Source organism: Humulus lupulus, chromosome 7 (assembly GCF_963169125.1).
Source record: "Humulus lupulus chromosome 7, drHumLupu1.1, whole genome shotgun sequence".
NCBI lineage: Eukaryota > Viridiplantae > Streptophyta > Magnoliopsida > Rosales > Cannabaceae > Humulus > Humulus lupulus.
In genome coordinates, this window is record NC_084799.1 from 164212858 (window position 1) to 164239865 (window position 27008).

The 27008-nt window shown below is 37.1% G+C and overlaps 1 protein-coding gene across 1 annotated transcript; it reads right to left on the reverse strand.

Moving 5' to 3' along the window:
• Window positions 1-502: 502 nt before the first annotated feature.
• On the reverse strand, window positions 503-21484 carry LOC133788771 (protein DGS1, mitochondrial). Its single transcript, XM_062226369.1, has 14 exons — window positions 21045-21484; window positions 20037-20151; window positions 14453-14656; window positions 12430-12567; window positions 12133-12294; window positions 11475-11669; window positions 5219-5319; window positions 4204-4293; window positions 3976-4048; window positions 3867-3895; window positions 3656-3779; window positions 2337-2447; window positions 1096-1196; window positions 503-787 (listed from the first exon to the last, which is right to left on the reverse strand). The coding sequence occupies exons 1-14, from the start codon at window positions 21281-21283 to the stop codon at window positions 667-669; spliced, it is 1803 nt and encodes a 600-aa protein (XP_062082353.1). The 5' UTR covers window positions 21284-21484; the 3' UTR covers window positions 503-666.
• Window positions 21485-27008: the final 5524 nt, after the last annotated feature.

Below are 27008 nucleotides of genomic sequence, written 5' to 3' on the forward strand. Positions count from 1 at the left end.
AGCGTGGGGGCAGCACGTACATGTTTGGTCTGCCCGACTACTTTGGTTGGGGGCATTTTGAGAAATGGCTGTACTAAACTGTGTTTTGATAATTGGTCATCTGTAAATTTATTTTGAATTGTAAATACTTAACAAACCTCGTTTTGGGATCCCAAATGTTAAACTCTTGGAACTTTTAGTGAAATGGAGTACTTTTAAAGATTACAACCTTGTCTTTTTGTTTAATCGCACTTTTGTTCTAAAAATCCCGCTGAGCGAGTTAATTGCACATTTTAAACTCACTTAGTAACGGCTCTAAGGTAGTAGGGCATTACATAATCATTGAATATTAATCATCGATAAGGTTTCCTCTTTAATACTATACCAAACAATTACAACAAATTTAAAGTATACCTTTGGCTTTGATTACCTGTAACACTGGTTCGCAATGAATTTCAGATCCAACTTTTGCTTAAGCATTGCACTAAAACAACCAAAGTTACACGAGCGAGAGAGAGAGAGATTCAAAATGTGAAATTGTTGGTGGCTTTGATCATTATGATGGTCAAAAATGTTTTGGAGTCCTTACAGAACTGTGGTTTGGTGCATTTTACGGTGAAAATTTCCATTAGGTAGAGGGGTCCCCTCCCAACAAAAAAAAATAGTGAGAGAAGAGAAAAGGAGAAACTACTGACGTTTCAGTGAAGGAAGCAAACATTCATACATCCGTCCCATGCGTGATGTCACAGTGAGCTTATACCCAGTTTGAAGATCAGGCTTTCCCAAGTCAAGAATGTCTTCCTTTAAGCTGTTTCAAATAATACCACTCATTAGTTTTGTCCAAGTCATGTTTTTATCATTTTAAGATCTTTCTTTCTTCTAAAAAACAAAATTTTAAAAATTAAAAAGTCTTTCTTTCTAATAAACACACAATTATATCGAATATATATGGCTTAGCTTGTCAATATTTTTGTAGTTAGATGTGATGTGAACGGTGGAGCTCCTCTAGAGATGTTTCTTGAGAACATCTATGCTACTCATTTCACTCTTTAATGTTGGCAAGCAATGCTTAAATTACTTGATTAAAATACGTTGATAAAACTGTTTAAAACTAACCACTGCCATTCACCACTTGCTTTCGCATGCCTCTCCACAGCACGGTATAGGCGATCCAGACTATACAACATCAAACCAAGCATGCATTGCGCATCATTTTCCTGTAAAATCATGAGCAATCATGTTTATGCCCTTTTGTTTACACAGGTTTTTAAGAATCTAAAAACAGAGCGCTATGAAATGGTTAAAAACTAACATGTTAAATATTTTAGCAAATTGAATTAAATTAGTTGTTTTTTAAAAAAAAAAAAGAGACAGAGGTCGAAGGAGACCTCTACTCAATAACATTAAGAACTCTCACTTATGGCGGAGGAATACCGTGGTAAAACCAGAAATAATTTACTACCACAAAAACGCCCACTCCCTACACAAATCCAAAAAATAAACTCCCTCAAAACCTTTCGATCTATACACCCACGTTGCAACCCAGAACTTAATTTCATCCCAAAGAGAGTACACAAAACAGGAAGACCCTTCAAAAATTCTACTATTTCTCTCCAACCAAATTGCCCAAAAAGTGCCCAACACAGTACTTTGCCATAAACGGGTCTTCCTTTTTCCTCCCTCTAACTGACTTAAAAACAATTGAGAACATGATGAAGGCATACTCCAAGAGAACCCGAACTCATTATGCACTTTACCCACAATGCCCCGGAGAAAGAGCACTCCATGAATAAATGACTCACTGACTCACCCTCATTCTTACAGCAAACACACCAATTGGGCGACAACAACTGAAAAGGTCATTTCCTTTGCAAATTATCATTGACATTTAACTTATCCAAGAATAGCAGCCAACCAAACACTTTAACTTTCGAAGAAACAGCACTCTTCCATAACCTCTTAGCCCAAGACACCTTTGTGCCTAAATGAGCGTAGCTCAAACTATGAAAGGCTGTCTTGCAATTGAAAACACCGCTATTGTCAGGAATCCAGATCCTCTTATCCTCCAAAATTGCAATTAAATTAGTTGTTTAAATAAATCGCTAGAGGAAACCTATATTTAGAGCCAAGGCAGCCCATCTCACAGTTCCAAGAAAAATAGGTTTAAACAATCTAATTTGCAAAGCAAACCACCTTACATAAATGTATTATATATCATTTAAGAAAATCACGTTTGCTCATAAGAAGAAGCCTTTGGATTTGTTATCAAGAGCAAAACACAAATAAACAGATTTTTGACATTTGAAACGAAGTAAAATTGTAAATTGTATGAATGAAAGTTCAATTTAGCTTCTCACCAGCCCTTGGTCAAGAAAAGATTGATACAGCATGATTCTTTTCTCAACCTCAACAACAAGTAACCTTCTCTGGATGCGAGAAATTCTTCCTCTTCCTTCTGCTCTAGTATCCTGAACAGAAAGCAATTACAAGTCTATGTAGCTGGTCACCAGAAACAATTATAAAACAAGAGAGTTCCCATTAAGTTCATTTTAACTTCCCATTTTCCATCTAGTAATTTTTCAACGTATACAACATCTATCTGAACGTTCAGAAAAAAGCTGAGTACAAGCAAACTTTAGATTTATCTATCCATCATAGTGGCTCGTTTCTTGCCTCGCAAGGGGAAAGAAGAAAGCCAAACTGCATCACTAGTACAACCATTCTATTTTGTTGCTTTAGATACGAAAGTCAAAAACAATAAAATGTTTCCGCTTTATGAAATTGTTGAATTTGGGCATATGATCTTGGAAAATGACATCGACAGCCAACGAAATATTTTGAAAATATTTTAAAAACAATCCTTCTGTCAGGGAAAAAAGATAAAATTCATGAAAGACACATTAATAGAACATTTAGGCAAAATATCACATTTTTCAGAAGGATCCTGGTTACATAACTAGATCAAAAAATTGTAGAAATGGCTTGAAGAGACTAGTGCAACTTGAAAAAAGCATTTGAGACTAGAATGACAGCAGTACATAGCAGCAGCAACAAAACCCAAACTAAATGTCACAGAAACAGGAAATTCGTCAGACAACATTAAAGAGGTAAAACAGAGAATAACGTTCCATTTTACTTTCAGACAGAAAAGCCGCGCACACACATTTATTTATAAGAAAGAAACTAAGCAATTTTGTTAAAAAGAGATCCTTCCAAAACAGAAAGATAAGGAGCACATTTTTTTTAAAAAGGACACGTGTAAGGTTCTCAATAACAACCTCTAGGATATATAGTTTTTTTTAACAAAAACTAAAATCCAACAAGTTCAACAGAACCTTTTTTTCTGTGTAAGCTGCTTAGGTATTTAGAATAACTGGTAATCAATCAATAAACATATTATGCACTTTATGTGACATGTAGTCACAATTTTTAAAATTTTCACAGAAGTAAAACTTTATTAGTAAAAATCAAAATATTCGAGAAGGGCAGAAGATATGGAATAGGAAAGTTGTTCCGATACTAATTAAGTAAAATTTTCTTTGGGTAACATTTAACATTGCTTTCAATGCCAAATTAGATGGTTTTAGATTGTCCAATTTATTCCATCAATTAAACTCTGAAAATGGATGCTAGCTGCAAGTGGCAAGAACAATTAGAGAAGTTTTGTGTAATCTACCTGTGTATACCATGCACGCACTAACATCAGCAGAAGAAGAGACAGAAAAAATGCGGGTAATGCAGCTAATATAGCAAAGTTTATCTCATTTGCCCTGAGAATCTGGTTGAGTTCAAGCATCGCCCTGCATATAAAATAACATTAAGCAACTAAGGGGAGAAAAAAAACTGAGTAATTGAATTCTTTTATTATCTACCAAAGTGAAACTCACGTCTCAATGTCCAATTTTAACTTCTGAACCTGTAATGCAAAAATAATAATATAAAACAACATAATACAGATGCATCATAAACCACAGTGACATCAAAAATCATAATTACCTGGATGAGCAGAGCACGAGCCAGCTCTCCATTAAGAAGGTTCTGAATGGGATGCATAAGTTCCGTTTCATACCTATATACAGAAAACCACAAACCTCTCAAGTCAAACTTTTGGAAGGCACTAAGTTGTGTACATAGCTCAATATATTACTGTAACTGGCACAAGTAAACAACTCATCACTAGCACACAATGCCACAACTTCATTTAAGTTACAAAGTGAGACCTACCTGGCCATAACTATTTCAAGCATTTCCTGATCTGATGCATTCTCTGGTAACTTACTACCTTTTATCTGCTCACTAAAAGCTAATAACATCCTGCAAATAAACAGCAGGTATATTTTAAATGGAGATCAACACCCCAACAATCTAGCTACTTTTAACTAAAAGGAATAAAAGAAACTAAATGAGAAGCCCAACTTTAATAAAAATTAATAATGAAAGTTCGATGTGCTTCTGTGCATCCTCTACAGAAGCTAGGGAATTATATTGGAGCATGTAGAAGAAAAATGCAATAAATACAACAAATGTAAGAATATCAACTGGTCCCTTTTTAAGGATGTAATTCTTTTGGCAACAAGGATATAAAGCAGTCACTTCTCAATTTAAATATAGAAAGAAATGCCACAATTCTTGACAAGGTTTCGTGGTGGGAATTAAAGGGTCGACATACACAAGATTTTTATATGTTTAGTATAGATGCACACATAGTTTATGCTGGAATCCTGGAAATGGTACAATGGCAGGATCCAGATTAGGAATAAGATACATATTCCAATTAATTAAACACTAAATTAGCAAAGTAGACCAGTTCAAAATTTTTAAATTAATATAGGTTAGAATAAGCATTGAACTCAAGCTTGGTAAAAACCTAGTGTCGTGAGGTGTTAAAAGTTGATCATTTTTGTACTTCAGATTAAAAAAATATGAGGACAATTTTGTCCAAGAATTCAGCCTACATAGTTGAAACATATGCTTCAAATGTGTAAAACCACTAGACATCAAAGAAGCTCCCTATATCCTTTAGGGGACATCTTTCCACGTTTTCCTTCAGGCATAGAAATTACGTACCAAAAGCACAACACAAATTTGTTAACCAGAATATAAAAATATAGAACATCAAACTGGACAAATTCCCTAATTTACTCTTACTTTTTTTCATTAAAACCAACAGAAAATGCTACAATCTACTGTCTAGCACTAACTATACAAAGGTGAACTCAAAAAATAATACATAAACAACCTGTGTAGCGAACTGGAAGTCAAATGTACTTCTTCAAGATCCATCATTCCTTTGTGCCTCTTTCTAAACGTCTCAAAAAGTTCATCTCTAATAGACAGAAGCTGAGGAAAAAAAATGAGTTAAATGACTCATGTTTTAGATATAATATACATACATATATGAAATGAGAGATATATTTGCTTAAATTAGGTACTGAAATTAACAAGAGATGACATTTTCTATATTATTAAAGAAAAAAAATCAAAGTCAGCATAATCTCTAGGACCCATATCATCATTTCTTTCATCATTAAAATTACATAAATGAGAGTAATTTCTTAAAATTGGTTATTGATTATGGGCCAGTTTGGTCCAGTTTTTAGAAAAGCTATAAGCTACTTTCTAAAAAAGTTGTGCAATAAAAGTGTTTGGTAAACCGTCATAAAGCAGTTTATTGAAAATTTATGCAGAAACTACAGATAAAAGCTAAAGCTGGCACAACCTAGCTTTTAGTTTTTTCTAAAAACTACTTTTTGTTTTTAGAAAAAACTCAATAATAAATATTTTTATCTAAATATATTTACTTATTTATTATATATTAATCCAAATTAAAATATTTAAGATAAATTAATATAATAATAACATAAACAATATTTAAATTTTAAATATATTTATTTTGTTCATTTTTAAATATTTTTTATTTTATTAATTTTATATTAACAAATAACATTAATATAGAGATATTGTTTTTAAATGTTTAATATAGATTTTATTTAAACACTATAATATTATTTTTGCATCTCATAGTATTTTTAATTTACAGTTTATTCAATATGTAATTACAAACATAAAAAGTGAGTTTTGCATAACTTAAATTTTATATATTTATGATTACATCATGAGGAGATTATTATACTACTATCATTATAATTAGAATTTTGGCTACACCGACTAGTTATAATATATATATATACAATTATATGTGCATATTATATAATATAACATTTTTGTTGATGATCACTTTATTAGTGTCTTATCGAAAACATATTTTAATTGTAACATGTTTAAAGAAATGCAATATTTATATTGAAATTTATTTAGTATGTGAATTTATTTTAATAAAATATAATAAATATGACATCTATTTTGGTCTTTTAATATTTAACAACACTTTAATTATATAGTTTACTAAACACTCTTGTTACAGCTTTTCCAACTTACAGCACTTTAAAATTTATAATTTACCAAACACTTAGCAATTTTTCCCCACAGCAGAGCTACTGCTTTTCCTCACAACTATAGTTGTTTTTCCCCACAGTCTAGCCCTATATATTATGTGGAAAAATATACTCTTGATTGTTATTTTTACTTCTAAAGGAATATCATTTAAATAGGCTGAGTACAAAGAAATATTCTAGGTATAAACTAATTTACATTAATTACACCTTAGCTGTAAAATACTAAGTAATAATTCAAATTATTTCTACACCCTCCCTCAAGTTGGTGCATACAAGTCCCACATGCCCAGCTTGCACACTTGCTCATCAAAGCTTTCTTTTGATAATCATTTTGTTAGCAAATCAGCAGCTTGTTGTTTGCTTGGCACATAAACGACACAGTTCTTTTTTCTTCAATTTTTTCTTTTATGAAATGACGGTCCACCTCCACATATTTGGTTCTATCATGATGAGCCGGATTGTGTGCTATATTAATAGCTGATTTATTGTCACGGTATAGTTTCAAAGGATTCGCTCTTTGAAGTTGTAGTTTTTCAAAAACTCGTTTGATCCAGATCAATTCACATACTCCTTGAGCAAGAGCTCTAAGCTCAGCTTCAGCACTGCTACATGAAACAACAGGTTGTTTCTTGCTTCTCCAAGTTACAAGGTTTCCCCATACCTTGGTACAATATCCAGATGTTGATCTTCTGTCCTCAATTGAACCTGCCCAGTCTGCATCAGTGAAAGCTTCTATGCCTCTTTCTCCATTTTTTCTGAACAATAGACCTTTTCCAAGTGTCTTCTTTAGATACCGTAATATCCTGTAAACTGCCTCCAAGTGTTCTTCAAAAAGGTTGTGCATATACTAACTGACCAAGCTAACTACAAAAGCAATGTCAAGTCTGGTGTGAGACAAATAGACCAATTTTCCCACTAGTCGTTGATACATCCCTTTGTCTATAGGTTTCTCCTTTTCTTTCTTCTTGTACTTCCCTTTGGGTTCCACTGGTTGCTGCTGGTTTACATCCGAGCATACCAGTCTCTTTGAGTAGATCAATAACATACTTACGTTGAGAGACTGAAATCCCCTGCTTGGTTCTTGCAAACTCCATACCCAGAAAGTATCTCATCTGACCAAGATCTTTTACCTCAAATTCTTGGGCTAGTAGTCTTTTAAGCTCCTCCATTCCATTAAGGTCATTTCCAATTAGAATCATATCATCAACATAGATAATAAGAATTACAATCTTACCATCTTGTGAATGTTTGAAGAATAGAGTATGATCCGACTGACTTTGTTTGTACCCATGCTTCTTGATCACTTGATTGAACCTCTCAAACCATGCTCATGGTGATTATTTCAAGCCATAGAGAGATTTCTTTAAGTGACATGTTTCTTTTCCATATTTTCCTTCCGAGACCAGGAGGAATCTTCATATAGACCTCTTCCTCTAAATTTTTTTTTAGAAAGGCGTTCTTAATATCAAGTTACTGCAATGGCCAATCAAGATTAGCAGCTATTGATAGGAGAATTCTTACTGTGTTTAGTTTTGCCACTGGTGCTAATGTCTCAATGTAGTCCACCCCATAAGTTTGAGTGAACCCCTTTGCAACCAGTCTCGCCTTGTATCTTTCTATAGTACCATTAGCTTTGTATTTCACTGTGAATACCCACTTGCATCCTGCAACATGTTTGTCTTTTGACTCAGCAACTACTTTTCAGGTAGCATTTTTTTCCAACACCCCTATTTCTTCTTCAACCTCTTTCTTCCACTCAGGAATGGACAAGGCTTCATCAATATTCTTTGGAATAATTGTCTCCTCAATTTTGGCAGCAAAGGCTCTGAATTTTGGTGTGAGTCTGCTATAACACCCATACTTAGATATAGGATGTAAAGTACAATTCCCCACTCCCTTTTTGCAATGGGCAGATCTGATTCTATCACACTTGAACTAGGATTAGAATCAAATGAAATTGGACTCAACGAATCACTTACATTGGGATTTGTCACTGATCCAGACTCATGGGAGACGAGATCCGTAGCTGGCGGTATTACTTGATGTTTGTCCCGTCGTCTAGTATAAACCAACAACTCTTTTTCTGAATTTATTTGGTCTGTCTTTTCCATTTCAAAAGTGTTTTGTTCAGAATTTAGCACAGAGTTAGACTCAATTGGCGGACTAGACTCAGTTGGTGGATTAGATTCAATGGGTGGATTGAACTCAGGTCCTATCATTGGTGAACAGGTATCCCAGCAGTGAGTATTCTTAACAATCCTTCCCTGAAGTGAAGTGTTGGGATAAAAAGGTTGCTCTTCATTGAATGTGACATCTGATGAGACACTAAGGCGACGAGTGAGAGGGTTGTAACATTTGTAACCCTTTTTGGTGGAAGAATACCCAAGGAAAATACACTTTTGACAACGAGGATCAAGTTTGGTATGATTAGGTCCTAAAACATGAACATAGGCTGTACAACCAAACGTTTTTAGTGGAATATCTGAGAGTGTGAGTCTGAGGATAAATCTTAAGAAGAGAAGATATTGGACTTTGATAGTGTAAGACACGAGAAGGCATTCTATTAATTAAATAAGCTGCTGTCAAAATAGCTTCTCCCCAAAAAATCTTAGGAACAGAAGTAGTAAACATGAGAGCCCTAACAACTTCCGACAGATGTCGATTTTTCCTTTCAGCAATCTCATTTTGTTGGGGAGTACGAACAGATGAACTTTGATGGACAATGTCATTAGAGATAAGATAATTACCTAAGATGGAATTAAAATATTCTGTACCATTATCAGTGTGCAGAACTTGGAGATTAGCTTGAAATTGATTTTTAATCATTGAATGAAATTTTTTGAAGGTGGCAGCGGCATCAGATTTGTCTTTTAAAAGAAACACCCAAGTTAAATGAGTAGGATCGTCTATAAAAGATATAAACCAGCGAGTATTAGAGATATTTGTAACCCTGGATGGCCCCCACATGTCACTATGAATGAGAGCGAAAGGATGAGATGCCTTATAGGGGGGAGAACGAAAAAACACTTCGAGTATGTTTTGCAAATTGACACAATTCACATTGGAACATGTTCAAGTGTTTGTTTTTAAACAGACTAAGAAACAGATGTTTCAGATAGGAAAAACTAGGATGTCCTAATCAATAATGTCATCTCATAATATCAATATTAGAAGTAGTACAAACAGAATGCAGCCTTTTATTACCTTGAGCAGATGAAGGGTCAACATCAAAGTAGTACTGCTCGCTACATTCTCTCGTACTTCCAATCGTCTTCCCCGAGGACAATTCTTGGAAATCACAATGTAAGGGTGAGAATTTTGCAATACAACCTTGATCAAGGGTAATTTTGCTAATTGAGAAGAGATTACAAGATAGATTTGGCACATGGAGGACATCTTTAAGAGTAAGGAGAGGAGATAGATAAACGAAACCTTTACCAGCCACAGTTGATATAGAGCCATTAGCAATTTTTATTTTACTAGTACCTAGACAAGGACTATAAGTAATGAGCTGATGAGATTGACCAGTCATGTGGTCAGATGCGCCAAAGTCGACGATCCCGGCAAAGTTTGAGCATTAAACGCAGCAGAAGTGTTTGGAGTGGAGAAAAATCCCAGAGAGTTCAAATCTGGTGCGGAAGTTGACTTGAGCAAACCTATGGAGTGGAACAATCTGATCTGTGGTGAAAGGGCGCCCTTTAAAATTGTTTTTAGCAGCTGAGTGGTGAAGATTAGGCTGTTCAAAGTGATGGGTAACAACCTCAAAGAGCGTTTTTGAGATTTCAATGATGGTGGAATTATCACAAGTGGTGTTGAGATCAATTGGAGAAGTGACCATGGTCGATTTTCAATGGTCAGAAAGGAAAAAAAAACAACTGAACAAACCCAAAAAAAAACAGCAAGTGCAAGAAGATGATGAGACGATGAGGAGAGGATTGGGAAGTGGTGCAACAGAGAAATCAGTTGATAGAGCCCAGAACCGTTGAAAATCAGAGGAAAGGTGCTAGCTGGGAAGAAAAAAAAAATCTGTGAACAGTACCACGCGTGAACATTATTCTCCGGTGATCCGGAAGGTGGACGCCGGGGTTTTGTTGACCAGAGGCTGAGCAATCTCTCTGTGGTGGAGGTGAGAAGAGAAAACAACTCCAAAATAGTTTTCTAAGGTTGAACCTAAGAGTGCCAAACCTTAATTTTTGAAGATAAGGCGGAAAAATAAGCCTAATTTGGAAAAAATTCTCAATTTTTAAGCTTTGATACCGTGTGGAAAAATATACTCTTGATTGTTAATTTTACTTCTAAAGGAATAACCTTTAAATAAGTTGAGTACAAAGGAATATTCTAGATATAAACTAATTTACATTAATTACACCTTAGCTTAGCTGTAATAATTCAAATTATTTCTACATATTTTTTGACCCAAGATGGGTAGCTCAAGCAGTGAGGCCTGTGGCTTGCTCCTTTCTATGTACCTACATAGCAATTGCTATAATTTCTTATTCCTCGAATATTGTAGGGTTAGACAAGGAGTCCAATTTAAAAAAAATTAAAAAAAAAAAAAGAAAAAAGTTATATATGTATATCTCCAGGTGAGCTTACTCTTGATTTAGATTTGAAATAAAACTACATCACATGCAAGGAAACTTTGCGTAAGCAAGTTGTGGTTTGAAAGATTTTAAAGAAAAAGAATGTGCCAAACTGTTAGTGTAGTCAAGAGTGTTTTGTTAACAAAACGATGTATATAATCTAGAAAACCAAAACAAAGAACAGCTACGATATGAGGTGTAGGTAGTTTAAGTTTACGGTTCTGTGCAATGTAGGTAGGTTAAAACCTATATAAATATTATTTTCCAATCAATATTTACATGTTCAGATCAATGTATCAATATTTTCATTAACGTTTTTTTTTAGCTTTGACACCAAATATTTTTAGTTGATTGAGAAAACTTAACGCTAAGTTAGCAATCTATTGGCCAACTAGCATCAAGCCACTACGCAAAAGATAACAGAAAAATTAAGGCACAACAAATGAGAAGACCATACCGGTTGCTCCACGTGGTCATTGAAAAAGCTCACTGTAGAATCCTTTGCTTCACGTATCCAATTGTTTATGTCAGAACTTCCCATTAGACTGCTATGTTTTAGGAGCCACATAGAACAAACAGAGAGACCAACTGCACCACATGCATAATGAATCCAGTATTGAGTTACTTTTCTTGGTTTCTGATGTTTGAGAACCTGATCAAAAAACAAAAGTGTCAATGGCAAGGCTTCTAATAATACATGTCTTTAGGTTGAAAGTTCATTGCCTGCAACAAAACAAACCGTCCAAATCCAAGTGATGGTAGCCACAAAATATGCATACACAAGTTAGTAACCAGATAATAAATTTATATATATATAAGATATATTCTATTAAAGAACACACACAAACAGATTCAACAGGTTATAACATCCAACGTGTAGTTGCAGTAAAAGACTGAGTTGACCACTATCAGACTAATACATTAACATACATCCAACTACATTTTGTTACTATCTTATTTCAGCATGATACGTTGACATGGCAAAAACCTAATACACATGATTTAAAAAAAAAACATAGATGCTTTTTATAAAGTACAGATTTTAAGTCGACAAACATATCAAATCCTGCAATAATCATGGAACAAAGAACATAAACAATGGCACAAGCTCTTACAATAAAAGATATGTAAGACTCCAACTTGTTTAAATTTTGATAAACCAAGTTAATAGCATTCTTGATTTTGAAATCTGTCCATAGAGGACCTTCTTGATTAACTTCTTCAAGCTTCTCAAACTGTGGTGGAAATGAGTAGGTTGCATCAATCAACGAATCAATCTGCATAATCATAGCAAGGAAAAAAAAATATATGTAAAATGGAACCAATTCCCTGATAAATTTGATTGGAGAAAGGTGAACTTTCTACCACAAAGACCATAGTGATAAACCAAGGCCTTATCTTCATATAGATACCTGGTGCTTTGTATGTAATCGGCTAATTGATGCTTCTAACTTGGAAAATAAGGAATTAATTTTAACCAATAATGAAACCAAGGCCTTGTCTGGATCATTAAAGAACTCCTCCCCCAACTGGTCAGCTTCAACATAAAACTACAGAAAAACAACAATGAATGATATAAAATAAATTAAAATTAAGTTAAACACATTAGAGAGCAATTCATATATATTTCTTGTAAAAGAGTTAGACAACCATGGAACTGAATAGCAACAAAATTTGGATTCCACATAAAAGATCATGTATATATTTGAGTGCAGGTGCATTTGTGCGTCTGCGTCAATGCATGTACACTTGCAAGAGCATGCACATATGAAATGAAAATGGAGATTATGAACCAGCCAACCATGGTCCTGTGGATGAAAAGACAACTATGTATGAATAGGGTGGAGTGTTGTATGCCAAGGCACTGTATCAATTTGTTAAACACTGAAGTTAAGCAGGGAGAAGGCAGGTTCTGTTTTTTGGAAAACTGCAGTGAAGGCGATTTTCTGGGCTATTTGGTTGGAGAGAAATAGCAAAACCTTTGAGAGAAATAGTTCTACAGTTGAGGCTTTATGGGAAAAGATTAGGTATTGGGTAGTTTTATGGGTCTACAATGTTCAACAGTCCAAAAATGTAATGTTCTCTGATCTGTGTAGAGACTGGGATAGTTTGCTGTAAATCCCAGTCTTGTTGCCTTTGTTTCTGTGGTTTTCCAACAACTTTCCTGTCCTTGTACTTTCTGGTTATTTATAAAGTTTTGTTTCTATTAAAAAAAAAAAGACCCACTCAAATCACACTCACACATATAGAACCTAATGGGCATTCTTGGGATGTAGTAATGTTTAAAAAGGCGTTTTTGAGGCGAAAGAAAAACGCATCAAGGCGTGCGCCTTGCTAGGTAGAAGTGAGGCGCTTCTTGGGGGCAGCTGAGGTGGAAATTGAGAGAGGCGTACGCCTTTGGTTTGTATTTTTGTAATGAGTTTTTTTATGCCCAAAAAGGCCTGAAATCACATTAAAACATAACTGATCTTAAATAGACCTCAACTTATCTGAAATAGGCCCAATAAAACTTAAAACAAATAAAATTAGATTTAAATAGGCTCAATAAAATTTAAAATCAACAACATTAATTTTATTTTAGAAATTTATGAGATATTTATGTTTGAATTTTATGGTATGTTTGAGTTTTATGACATTTCTTATTCTATGTTTGAGTGTTTGAGTTTTATAAGACACGTTCATCTTATTTTGTATCTTTAGGTGTTCTAAAAATATTTTTTTAATTAAATATTTGAGACGCCTCAATGCGCCTTGAGGCATAAGCCTTGCCTCACAAAAACAAAACGTCTTGAAGCTTAAAGTGCTATTTTAAACATTGATATGTATAAAACATACCAGTAACAAAGTCTCTCTCATACATACACATACGAACATCGCATATCAGAACATTCTTTCTACAAAAATTTCGAAAAAATCCCAAAATTCAGAGATAAAAGTTATTGGAGTATGGTATCCCACATGGAATAAGTGTAAGAATATTGAACCATTAATAAGAACATGAGTAACTCCACTGATACCCAATTGGTTTTAGATGGAACCTCAGCAGACATTCGATCCACACCGATCCAAAGAGTGAGTCAACTTGAAAACAAAAAAAAAACTTAAGATCTGCATAGTGCCACAAGACACTTGAGATCTAAATAATGAGCTAATTCGCACGAGATCCGCATAATGCAAAAAGACACTTGAGATCCAATAAAATGAACCCTTGTGATCAGGTGATTCAAGATTAGTGAGCGAAAAATCGTCATCTCGAGGGAGATGTCCCATATGGGATAAGTGTAAAAATATTGAGTCATTAATAAGAACTTGTGTAACTCCACTAATACTCAATTGGTTTTAGATAGAGCCCCATAATTCTTGTCAAAAGCAATGTCAAACCACCAGCATTCTTATACAATTCAATTAAGAACAAGGTTAAGCAAACCAACTAACCTGAGCCAGAAATGTGGCAAGACAACATTGCAAGCTACTTAAGACAGCTATCCGATCAGATATATGAGCAGATGCAGAATGACTTATATGCTGCATGGAAGAACCTTCAGTAACAGATTCACGTATCAATTGAATCGTTCCATCACATAAAGCCCGCGGCCCTCTCTCAAACAGCATAAAATATGCCTTTCGAGCATTTGTTTCCTGAAATCAGACATTATGCACAATGAATTAATATGGATGAAGGAAAGAACAATATGTATACTTTAAAAATGAACTTTACAAAAAATCAAGAAATAATTTACTAAATGAAAGAAGACATACTTTTTCAAATGTTTCTTTTCTTATACATGTGTTAAGTGAGCTTAGTTATCTGTTATTCTATTTTAGCTGTTGTTAGCTAAAGTTGTTAGTCGGTTACGAGACTGTAAATAGCTTGGGACTGTATATGTATGTAAGCTCTTGAAATCTTATTGACACGATAGATCAATAGAACACATTGTTCAGTTCAGTTACTTTCCTCTGATTTCGTTTACACGGTATCGAGCCATTTTTAGTCCTTCCCTGTGAACCCTACGTCTTCTTCCTTTTTTTTCGTTTCTGCCACGGCTATTGCAACTCCAGCTTCAGGATCAAAGAATTCAGTTCAATTCAAGCACGCCTTGTCCATTCGTCTTGATGATAACAACTTTCTTCCCTAGAAACACCAGGTTCTTGCCATTGTTCGAGGTAATCGTCTCACATCCTATTTCAGATCTTAATCGGAGCCACAAAAGTACACCACCACCGTCGATGAGGAGCGTCGTCGTGTTTCGTCGGACTGGCTTGACTGGGAAGCTCAAGATCAACTGCTGCTCTCCTGGCTCCTTTCCTCCATGACTAAGCCAATTCTCACGCAGATGGTCGGCAACGATACTTCGGCTCAACTTTGGGATGCTTCAAGAGTTTTACACATCCCAAACAAAATCAATGATAAGTCAATTTAAAACTCAACTTCGTACTACCAAAAAGAATTCGTTACATATCAGTAAATACTTACTTAAGATCAAAAATCTTGTTGATTTGCTTAACTCAATTGGTCATAAGGTTATAGCATCTGATCATCTTGAAGCCATATTCAATGGCTTAGGCAAAGAATTTGAAGTGTTTATTACCTCTGTGAACACTCGAACTGAAGAATATACTGTATATGAAATTGAGGTCTTACTCATGGCTCAAGATGCTCAGAATGACACGATTACAACTGAACTTGACATTTATGTTGGTGAAGCCAATCTCACTGCCCAAGCAGGTGACTCTCAACCTTCTGGAACTCAAAGAGGCAGCTATACTAGTGGATCTGGTAATTTTCGTGGAGGTCACAGTCATACTCAATTATCCTACCCAAATGGTCCACATCAGTATGGAGGATCTCCCTTCTTCCACAACCCTCAAATTGGCTATGGAGGCTATGCTTCCAGAGGTGATCTTGATCAATGAGGAGGCTATCAACCTAGAGGTGGATCTTGTGGATATGGAAATCGTGGTGACCAATGGAACAACAAACCCCTTTGTCAACTTTGTCAAAAACCAGGTCATGTGGTGCTTCAATGTTTTTACAGATTTGACAAATCATTCACTGGCCCCAACACCTTTGCTAGTTCGAGTGCCAACACTATTGGTCCTATGCAGGCCATGATGGCCACTCAAAATACAGTAGCAAATTCAAATTGGTACCCGGACTCAAGCGCCACCAACCACCTCACTCTTAATTCTCACAATGTCTTGAATTCATCAAATGTTCATAGTCAGGATCAGATCCTTGTTGGTAATGGCTCTGGTTTGGATATTAAGCATGTTGGTCAATCTTGTTTCATTTCTCCCTTGCATTCTAAACCTCTTGTATTAAATAATTTCTTACATGTTCCTGCCATTACAAAAAATCTAACGAGTGTCTCAATTTGCTCAAGATAATAATGCGTATTTTGAGTTTCATGCTAATTGTTGCTTTGTGAATGATCAAATTACCAAGAAGACTATACTTACTGGCCAGCATGAAAAGGGGTTGTATGTCCTCAATCAAAACCAAATTCACCTACTAACAGCTCCCTTGTCTATCAACCATTCAACTCAGATTTCGTCCACTTCCATTCCAGCTTTTGTTTGTAATAATTCCTCTCATGATTTTGTTGCCTTAGTTACCACAAATAAGAGTGATCCTAATAATGTATCTTCCATTTTTTCCTTGTGGCATAGCAGATTAGGCCACCCATATGCTCACACTGTTAAAACTATACTAAAAGAATGTAATATTCAATCAAGCAATAAAATTGTTTCAGATTTTTGTCATGCTTATTGTCTTGGTAAAGCACATAAACTTCCCTTTTCCTGTTCTTATACAAAACTACTTTAACTCATTCATACTGTTCTTTGGGGTCCTTCCCCTAGTGTCTCATCTAGTGGTTACAAATATTATATTAGTTTTGTGGATGCTTTCAGTAGGTACACTTGGATATATCTCTTGCGCACAAAATCAGAAGCTTTCCAAACTTTCCAAATCTTTAAGAAACAGGTTGAGTTACAGTTTGAACTCCAAATTAAAGCAGTACAAAATGACAGTGAGGGCGAGTTCAAAGCTTATGATAATTTTTTCCTAGAAAATGGCATCCTTCACAAATACTCTTGCCCACATACACACAAGCAAAATGGGGTTGTCGAAAGAAAGCACCGACACATTGTTGAAAGTGGTTTGTCCCTCTTAGCTCATGCTCACATGCCCCTAAAATTCTGGGATGAGGCTTTTAGGACAGTTGTATACTTGATAAATCATTTGCCAACACCAATCCTTCAAAATCATTCACCCTTTCAAACTCTTTTTCATAAACTCCCTACCTATTCCACACTTAAAGTGTTCGGATGCACATGTTATCCCAATTTGAGACCTTATAATCGTCATAAGTTTCAGTTTAGATCACAAAAATGCACATTTATTGGGCATAGTTTAGCTCATAAAGGCTACAAGTGCCTTAGTACCGATAGCCGCATATTCCTTTCAAGGGATGTAATCTTTGATGAACATTATTTTTCTTTTCAAACCAATAAAACTCCAATACATACTTTTTCCTCTCCTTTCATATCTCTACCATCAGCTTCACCTCCTTTAATCCCTAGATCACACCACACCAACATACAATCTGACATTTCCAACAGCATTCAACCAACTCTATCTCACTCATCGTCAAAGAATCACTCTTCTCATATATTTGACCAGCAAGCTATAATATCTAAATCTGATTCATTAACAACAGAAACTAATCCTAACCTAACTTCTGTTGTAGTCACTAACTTGTGTGTAGGTACTTCTTCAGCTCCTAAAGATGCAAATGCCACAACTACTTCAGCACTTGTTGCTACTATCACTAGTGCTCATCCTATGCAAACTTGTTCCAAAAGTGGCATTCACAAACCTAAGGTGTTCATGGCAGCTATTGTTCCCAACACACCCAAAGATGCCTTACTTGATCCAAAGTGGACTTCAGCTATGCATGAAGAACTAGAGGCTCTCTACAAGAATAACACATGGACTCTTGTTTCTCTTCCTGCTGGAAGACAATCTGTAGGTTGTAAATGGATCTTCAAAGTAAAGGAAAATCCAAATGGGTCAGTAAACAAGTATAAAGCACGCTTATTGGCCAAAGGGTTTCATCAACAAGCTAGTCTAGACTATCAAGAAACTTTCAGTCCAGTTGTAAAGCCAGGAACTATCAGAGTAGTTCTCACTGTTGCTCTCTCAAAAAGTTGGTCAGTTCATCAACTCGATGTGAACAATGCATTTTTAAATGGTTGATCTAAGCGAAGTTTACATGAGTCTGATAAGTTAACCCTGCAGAAATAGTTAGAACAGCCAGAAAATAGGAAAGAAAATGATTGCCTCTGTATTGATAGCTAGGATTTCGAGAGCCTAGTTCTCTCCCCAAAGGGTTACACCCACCAATTACTCGACAGACTACCTAAAGGCTCACTGCCTTGGTTATATTCTAATAACCATGCTACTACCATGTACCTCACCCACAGACCACACAAACCCACATAACAACTTGATTAACCTCCCCAACTTATTATCCCCTACAGCAGCCTTACCAATACATTTCCTACCCCCCTAGTGTATACATAAGTCAAAGGTGGTCTATCAGAGTCAACCTCCAGGCTTTGAAGACAAAGACAATCCAGCAGCTGTTTGTAAACTTCACAAAGCCCTACATGGACTAAAGCAAGCTCCAAGAGCCTGGTTTGAAAAACTTCTTGTTGTTCTTGTCTCTTTTGGGTTTGTTTCTTCTCGGACTAACACCACAATGTTTCTAAGGCATATCCAACTCACACCACCATCATTCTAGCATATGTGGATGACATCCTCATCACCAGTAGTTGTTCTCATGTTATCTCTACTCTCATTTTTTATCTGAACAGAACATTTGCTTGAAAAGATCTTGGTGAAATTAATTTTTTCCTTGGCATTGAGGTTACTCACACTGGTGATGGTGTGCTCTTATCTCAATCTAAGTACCTCAAGGATTTACTAGCCAAAGCAAAGATGCAATACGCCAAACCACAGTCAACACCAATGAATGGAGGCCTACGACTCTCAGCATTTGGAAGTGAACCACTAGAAAGCCCTCAATACTACAAGTCCATTGTAGGAGCTCTTCAATATCTCATTGTCACTAGACCAGTAATCACTTATTGTGTCAACAAAGTTTGTCAGTTTATGCACTCGCCTATGCAATCTCACTGGTGTGTAATGAAACGAATACTTCGGTATTTATCTTGCATAGTGGATCATGGTCTACATATCAAGAAGTCCAACAATCTTGACTTAGTGGGATTCTGTGATGTTGATTGGGTGACTGACCCGGATGACAGAAGGTCCACGAGTGGCTATTGCATTTTCCTGGGCTCAAATCTCATAGCTTGGCAATCGAAGAAACAACAAACTATTTCAAGGTCCTCAATTGAGGTTGAATTTCGAAGCCTTGCCAACATCACCACTAAACTTACATGGATTAAATCTCTGCTGAAAGAGTTGAAAGTATTACAGCCAAGTACCCATTTTTTTGGTGTGATAATCTAAGTACCATGATGTTGACTGCTAACCCAGTCCTCCATGCTTGAACCAAGCACATCGAGTTGGATCTATATTTTGTAAGAGAAAAGGTTCTAAGCAGAGAGTTAGATGTTAGACATGTCCCTGCCTTTGATCAAATTCCTGACTGCTTTACAAAAGCCATCTCAAGTTCCAGATTTCCAGTTCTAAGAGACAAACTCAAAGTTGAAGCAATTTCAACGATAAGTTTGAGGGGGGCTGTTAAGCGAGCTTAGTTATCTGTTATTCTGTTTTCGCTGTTGTTAGCTAAAGTTGTTAGTCGGTTACAAGTTGTTAATAGTTTGATAGTTTTACTGTAAATAGCTTGGGACTATATATATATGTAAACTCTTGTAATCTTATTGACACGATAGATCAATACAACACATTGTTCAGTTCAGTTACTTTCCTCTGATTTCGATTACAACATGAAATAAAAATTTACAGATAAGTTGATTGACTGACCTCTGCCCTTGATTGCCAAAACTGCAAGTTCTTCTGAATGCTATGCAAATTTAAATATATCTGTTCCAAAATATCCTCCAGAACAATAATAACACTAGATGCCTCTGTTTTCACCCTGTACGTTAAATGAATCAACTCTTTGATGATGATATCATTTTAGAATCAACAAAGTACAAAGGAATTAGATATGAGAGGAAAGAGCACATTTTCCTACAATTGAAACACTTGGTACGATTCTTAAACAATCGTATATATGGCTCATTAACGACCGTGACAAAATTAATCAACACAACCCAAAAAAATTAAGAAAGAAAAAGTAAATGAGCATATAGGATTACATCCATATTACAAAGCCAATGAATGAATGTGTACTTAACTTCAGGTTACTCACGGACACTCGACCGAGTATGGTGTATTATTATACATGACAAAAGAGTACATTTTCTCTGTATAATCAAGTTCATACTTCATATCACTCTACTAGAGCTCATAAAGTCAATGTTTTCGTTAACCAAACTTATAAACAGCTTGCCCCTTCCCTCTAGTAATCATTAACGGATTTACTCTTGCTTTCACATTTTATTTGTATAGTGGCTATGGTTTCACATGGTGACATATCACAACCACATTAATATAAGATTATGGCATTTGACCATCAATAATTCTCACTATTTCTAAAAGTCACAAGACGAGTTGAATTTGAGTTTTGTTTGTACAAAATTGGAATACAAATGGAACGAAGAGAGCAAATGAAAAAAATTATTCCATATCCCAGTTTTTGGTTCAAACTTGTAATGACACACTGAATCAACATTACTAAGTTTTCTCGCCTAGATTCCATTTGTGGTATGCTTAAGCGAGAAGCAATATACTAAATTCATTTAGTTCTGCAGCAACAATAATATAACATCCTAACAACTCATTGACTAATTTCTCTCACCAACAAAACATAGAAAAAGCACGCATTTATAACACAAAGTGTGAGAGCAAGAAGAAAGGTGAGCATACAGAGTCGAATCGAAAGCTTTGGAATGAAATGGAAGAGGAAGACGCGGGCGACGTCTCCTCGATCTGGCGCGAGAAACTTGGCGGTAAAGGTTGGAAACTTTCCCGAGAAAATTGGAAGCAGGAGAGGAAAGGAAAGCGAGGGCTCGACTGCGGAGGTAATTGGAGTAAAATGAAAATAGGGTTTTGAAATCGGCGGAGTCATTCCCGGCGGCGGGAGCTGGTGGTGAGAGGTCTTCCATTTTCAAACCTTCCAGGCAAACTTGTCAAATATCAACTTCGCACGCGCCCTCCTGCTATTGATGCTTTGATTTTGTTTTATTTAATTTTCATAATTAATACAGCAAGTGCACAAAAAAACTAAATATAATCATTTATAAAAAAAAATGATGCGAATATCTATCAAATTATGTATTTTATGTCAATATAAATATATCTTAAAACAATTTAGGAAATGATTGTTTTTAATCTTAGGGTATTTTTAGTATTTTCAGCATATGGACAAATTGTAATTCTATTTTTATTTATATGGTGGTGTATAATGTAGTTACATAAAATTTCTTACAAAAACTCTTGATAATTTATTATGCTGAAATCATGATTTAAACAGCCTATTGTATTCGTGTATAAATATTGAAACTAGCATACATGTAACAAACTATTTGAATATTGATTTTGGTATCCTAAATTATTCGAAATTTCTTAAAATTTTGTGGAAAATCTCGTGTAACTACATTAGATACCGTAATATAAAAAAATTAGAGTACCTATATATAAATTTATGAGATATTTGTAGCAAAAATAACCAAAAAATTTTATGTTATTAACACTCAAGTATTTTAAGTAAAAAAATTAACACTTAAATTAATGAACTTGACATGGCTCACATGTGTCACTCATTAATTCTCCTCATTATTAAAAATAATAAAAAAAATTATATTACTTATTTACAAAAACTCATTAAAAATATTTAAAATTCAAATAAATATGTTAAATAAATTATAATTTAGTTTAAAACTCAAAATAAATAATCAAATCTAAAAGAAAAAAGAATAAACTATGGTATATATTTGTTTTTCCTCCATCTTCACCTTCTCAACCAATTCTTCTTCCTCTTCTTCTTAATTTCTTCATATCCAGATTTGTATCCCCATGGTGTTCTTCACCTTCTCAACTCCTCCTTCTTCTTCTTCTTCTTCTTCTTCTTCTTCTTCTTCTTCTTCTTACCCAAATATGTTCTACGTGGATCAACCCAGGTCTAGATTTTAGGTAGACTATTGAAGAGATAAGGATGGTAATGGGTGGTCGGAGTTATTGATGACGCAACTTGGCAAGTTTGGATCGACATCGGTGTTAGGCAAAATCGACATAATGCAATGGGTGTAACAAGCTCCACGCACGGCGGTTGGCAATGGCAAACTTTATCAACAATGGACATCGGTGGGCTAGGAACATCAATGTGTAATACTTGGTATATTTTTACATTTTAGAATAATGTTATTATTCTAATTAGTGAGAGGATTTCAGAGCATTAGAATTAGAATTTGAAATAATTTATTTTATGAATAAATTATTTAGTGCTTATTAGTAATTATTTGCTAGATAAATATAATTGAATGTATTTGTTGACTGTATTTTTCGATATCAACCTTAATAAGAGAGATTAAAGATATAAACTATAAGAACACAAATATTTTTACGTAGTTCAGGTTATAAAAGAACCCTAGTTCACGAGTCTCTGGTATTAAGAGGATCGTAAGCTTGTGATTACAAGCTTCAATGGTGTATTCTCACGCAGCGTTTAGATTGCTCTGAGTACAAAGTGTTTTCTCTCTAAAAAGTTGAACCCTTTACAATGAGACTCCCAAGCCTATTTATAAAGGCTGGGGTCATTAATACTAATCATAAGTAATTAATACACATTCTTCCCATTATTGTGCGATTAATACCAATTCAATGCATTGGGATGCATTGAATAAAGACCATGGCTCAAACGAGATTTGTGCAGCCCACTGTCGAAAAGCACCTATTTTATAGGGAACATGCCCCAGGTACTGTCAGGGCGTGTTGTAAGTACATCAATGTCAGGCGGCGTAGTGGGTGTGCGAATTGTCGAGCCGTACACTCGACAACACTGTTGATGGATCACCCATAAAGGTTGTCAGACACCCATAAAGGTTGTCAGACGATCATCTGGCTCTGAAAACCCGCATTTTCTGACACGTTGTGCCTTATCTTAGGTCTGAGTACCAGAACCTCGAACCTGAGAGACGACTGGGAGGCGAGACCCCTCGCCTTAACTGCCCGAGCTGGAGAACCTCCAGCTCCAAGAACGAACATCGGAAGTAATCTACTAGGGCACCCGCGATCCACTGTCAAAGGCAAGGTCTCACCTAAGAGGACCCTTGCTCCGACTAAAGACCTCGGGTAGTAACATGCCCCGAGGATGCCTACGAACATCCAAGCCAGTCATTGGGGGTTGCCACATGTTGGAGGTGAAAATACGGACAACATTTGCCCCTCAAGTCTCTACTCGTCCTCGGACAATGGAGACTTCAAACTGAGGAAGACTTCGAAAAGTCCTCGGATAGGAAACGTTTGGACTTCTGCTGATGTCACTCTGGAAAGCAAAACCACATGTCAATGCCCATTGTTGGGCCCATCAATCCGTGCATTTAATTAGGGGCCAACTCGATATCCCAAACGTCCACTCTGCGCCCGAGGCTTCTTTTCCCAAAGAAACAATGATTGCGATCCGCGCCTTTTGAACCCTGACCGTCGGATCACCTTCGTGAACTTACTAGGGTAAGCCATCTGATGGTTGTGGGGAAGTTTCTTCCCTAATACGTTTTACTAGGTATAAAATCCAAGAAAAACCTTCAGTCTCATACCATAACCATTCAAAAATCAAAAACTTTCCCAGCACACTTTCTTCTCTCTCGTCTGCCTCTCATCTTCAACCCTTTCCCAGAGTTCTGGATGACTGGCGTGAATCGTCTTACTTCTAGTCAGACGGCAAACAGTACTTCAAGGTTAGGACTCGCCTCAGCACCTACCTTCACTTTATCTCGGGTAAGTACCTTCAACCCACTTTTCTGTTTTTGGTGTGTGCTTGGTGTTTTTCGATATACATTTAAGAATGGCAGTAGTATGGAATTTTGGAGCCTGCTTCTTGTTTTCACGAGTCATTTTAGGCACATTTCAATATTAGGCTCGTTCGAAATGACCTTCAGGAGTCTTTTTGTCAACTTTGCATTTCTAAGCCTATGACCGGAATCTGGGAATTTTCCAAATTCCGGTAGGTTCATCTTCTCATGTTTGTCCTTAGGCACTGGGGATACCTCGCATTTCCAAAACTCTACTTTCCTTCCCGAGCAGTATTCCAAGAGTCGTTCATGTTTTGGCCATCTTTCCTTCGATCAGAATACTAACTGCTTGGTTTTTTTGTCTCAGATATCCGAGGAACTCCATCAACTACACAAACACGGGTTCTGTCTCTTCGACCAGGAGATCTCTAATATGACCCGAGCATGAGATGCTTCTGAAAGCAATGTAAGGACGGTAACTCAAGAGCCGACCGGGGAATTAGTCATTCGTCCTGACCTTCACGTGGCGGTGAGGCCCGAAATGTCCGAAGACCGGGGGCTCACTATGGAGGAGGTAAACAGGGCCCCCACTCCACACCCTACACAAAAATACGAGGGTGATGCATTCGAAGCAAAGGATTACCACACTCTGCTTCGACACCCCGAGGCCCACAAGGCGATCATGAGGTATTACTCGCTCGGAGACAAATGCCTCATCTGCCTCTGCCGAGAGTCCGAGAGGGCGCATCGCAGTGTCTACGACCTGGGCACTTGGAGCCAAGCCCACCTGATGGCGGGGGCTGCCCTACCCCTCAAGCAATATTTTGTGAACTTCCTGAAGTTCGTGGGGATAGCCCCCTTCCATCTCTCCCCCAACGGCTACAGAGTGCTCACGAGGATGTAGATTTTGTACTGGAAGCAGAAATGGCTCGAGCATTCACCGACAGAGATTCTTTATTTCTACAGTTTCAAAACCAATCCTTGGAAGAAAGGCTCCAAGCGAGATGGATACTATGCCCTGGCGAAGTACCCAACTTTGTCACTTAGTTACAAGGCTCCCCACCATAACGAGAATCACGCTTAGGACTACAAGGATGCCTTTTTCTTCACGGACGGCTTCCCGACTCGTGGTAACCCGACCTTGATTCTCGACTTCACCCGAGTAGGTGAGTATCTTTCTGAACGCGCTTATTCCTTGCCTCACTAGGGCCTTTCTGTATTCGATACTTAGTTATTTCCCTTTGAATAGGTTCTTTCCGCCGAACTCCCTATGTTTAGCTCTCCGAGGATCATCTCCAGGCAATGAAGGCTCTCCCCGACCGGGACTTTGACCTTAGCGTCCTGGTAACAAGATCGAATCTTATTAGGTCGGGGATTCTCAACGTCGAACAACGAATAAGCAACCTAGAGCTGACCAAATACCGTCAGTCCAAGAAGTCTTGGGTGTTGGTGTCCCATCATATCAATTACATAGAAAGGCTGGCCAAGAAATCGTTTCACAAACGGTTGGTGGAGGAAAGGTTGGTGAATGGGCATGCTGCAGAAGAGGCCCAAGAGTCATAAGAGGATCAGGAGCTCGTGGAAGAGATTCAGGCAGGGAAGGAAGCTTCCCACCTGGACTCAGGTAAATCACCTCTCACTCTGACTTCTACTTTCCGAGTAGGTGATAGGATAAGTCCTGAGCATGTCTGGGCTTCCCCATCACTCCTTCGTTGTGGTCAAATCTCACATCGGCGTTGGACTAGGAAAGAATTCCAGGATTACCTAGATCTCATAGACATTTATCTCCACCGCCCTAGGAGGTAGTCCACCTCTCATGGATTCGTACCCTTATTCCGAGTGACGTCCTTCATCTCGAGTTGGATTTGCCAATATGGCATCAACATTAGTTGTGAGGTCGGGAATAGGATAGTACACCCTCACTGTTTGCACCGAGGCTTAACTCACGGTGAGCCTCCGAGTAGCTTATTTTATTGCATTTTCCTTTTGTGTAAAATGTACGCTAACTATTTAACTTGTCCTACATCTCACATGGGATTGGCGGACATTGCCCGGTCTATGCTAAGGTTAGGAGTGCCCCCCAGATCTTCGGCAGAAGAGGGGTCGTCGCATCCTAGGGAGCAACCTGAACCCTCTCCTCCGGCCAAGAGGTAGAGAGTCTCCACTCCCCCTACGGAGGGCCCTACAGCTGACTTGCCCCCGATAGTGGAGATCCCCTCCTCGCCTAGGTCAGATGAGGCGTTCAAGAGGCAAGGCAGGAGGAGGTCCCAAAATCGGACCAAGGGTCGGTTCAAGACTCGGAGCAGGAGGCGGTGCCACCCCAAATCCATCTCCTGGTGTACCCTGAGAAGTATGAGGGGGCTTTGTTGGAACAGTACAAGAAGATGCTTCAACACTTTGAAGCAAGGCTAGAAGAAGGCAATAAAGCCTTGCACGAGACAACTAAGGCCCTTCGTCAACTCAAACCACCCCGAGAGAGCCCCATCATCCCTCCAATTAGTTGGGCCGAGCTGAAGACTTTGTTCTCCATCAAGCTAGGGGAGATCGTTGCTCCTCTCGCCGTCGAGCTCCTCCAGGGGGTCAGCTCCACCATGTGCGAGTTGATTGCCCGAAGCTTCTCCCAACTCAGTGATAGTAACGAGGCATCTATCGTGGCCTCGTGTCGGTACGCCTCTATCCAAGTAAGTTAATCGTTCCCATGCTTGAATTCAACTCAGCAAGGTTTCCTTCCTTTTATTTTTTCATTTTGAAGTCTTCCTTGGCCTATTAGCGCCTGGTAGACATCATGATGGAGAAGTCATACGAACTTCAGAAGTCCCAGGATAAGGTTGTCTCCCTTAAGGAGAAGATGAAGGCTTTCGGGAAGAACTTGCCCAAGCCA

Bases quoted from the DNA above. Each gene is read 5' to 3' on its own strand.
- LOC133788771 (XM_062226369.1), bottom strand. From the start codon at position 21,283: ATGGAAGACCTCTCACCACCAGCTCCCGCCGCCGGGAATGACTCCGCC. The intron at 4,049-4,203 runs GTAGGTCTCACT...TTCTGTATATAG, and splicing joins CTTGAAATAGTTATGGCCAG to GTATGAAACGGAACTTATGC. The intron at 788-1,095 runs GTTAGTTTTAAA...TATTTGAAACAG, and splicing joins GCAAGTGGTGAATGGCAGTG to CTTAAAGGAAGACATTCTTG.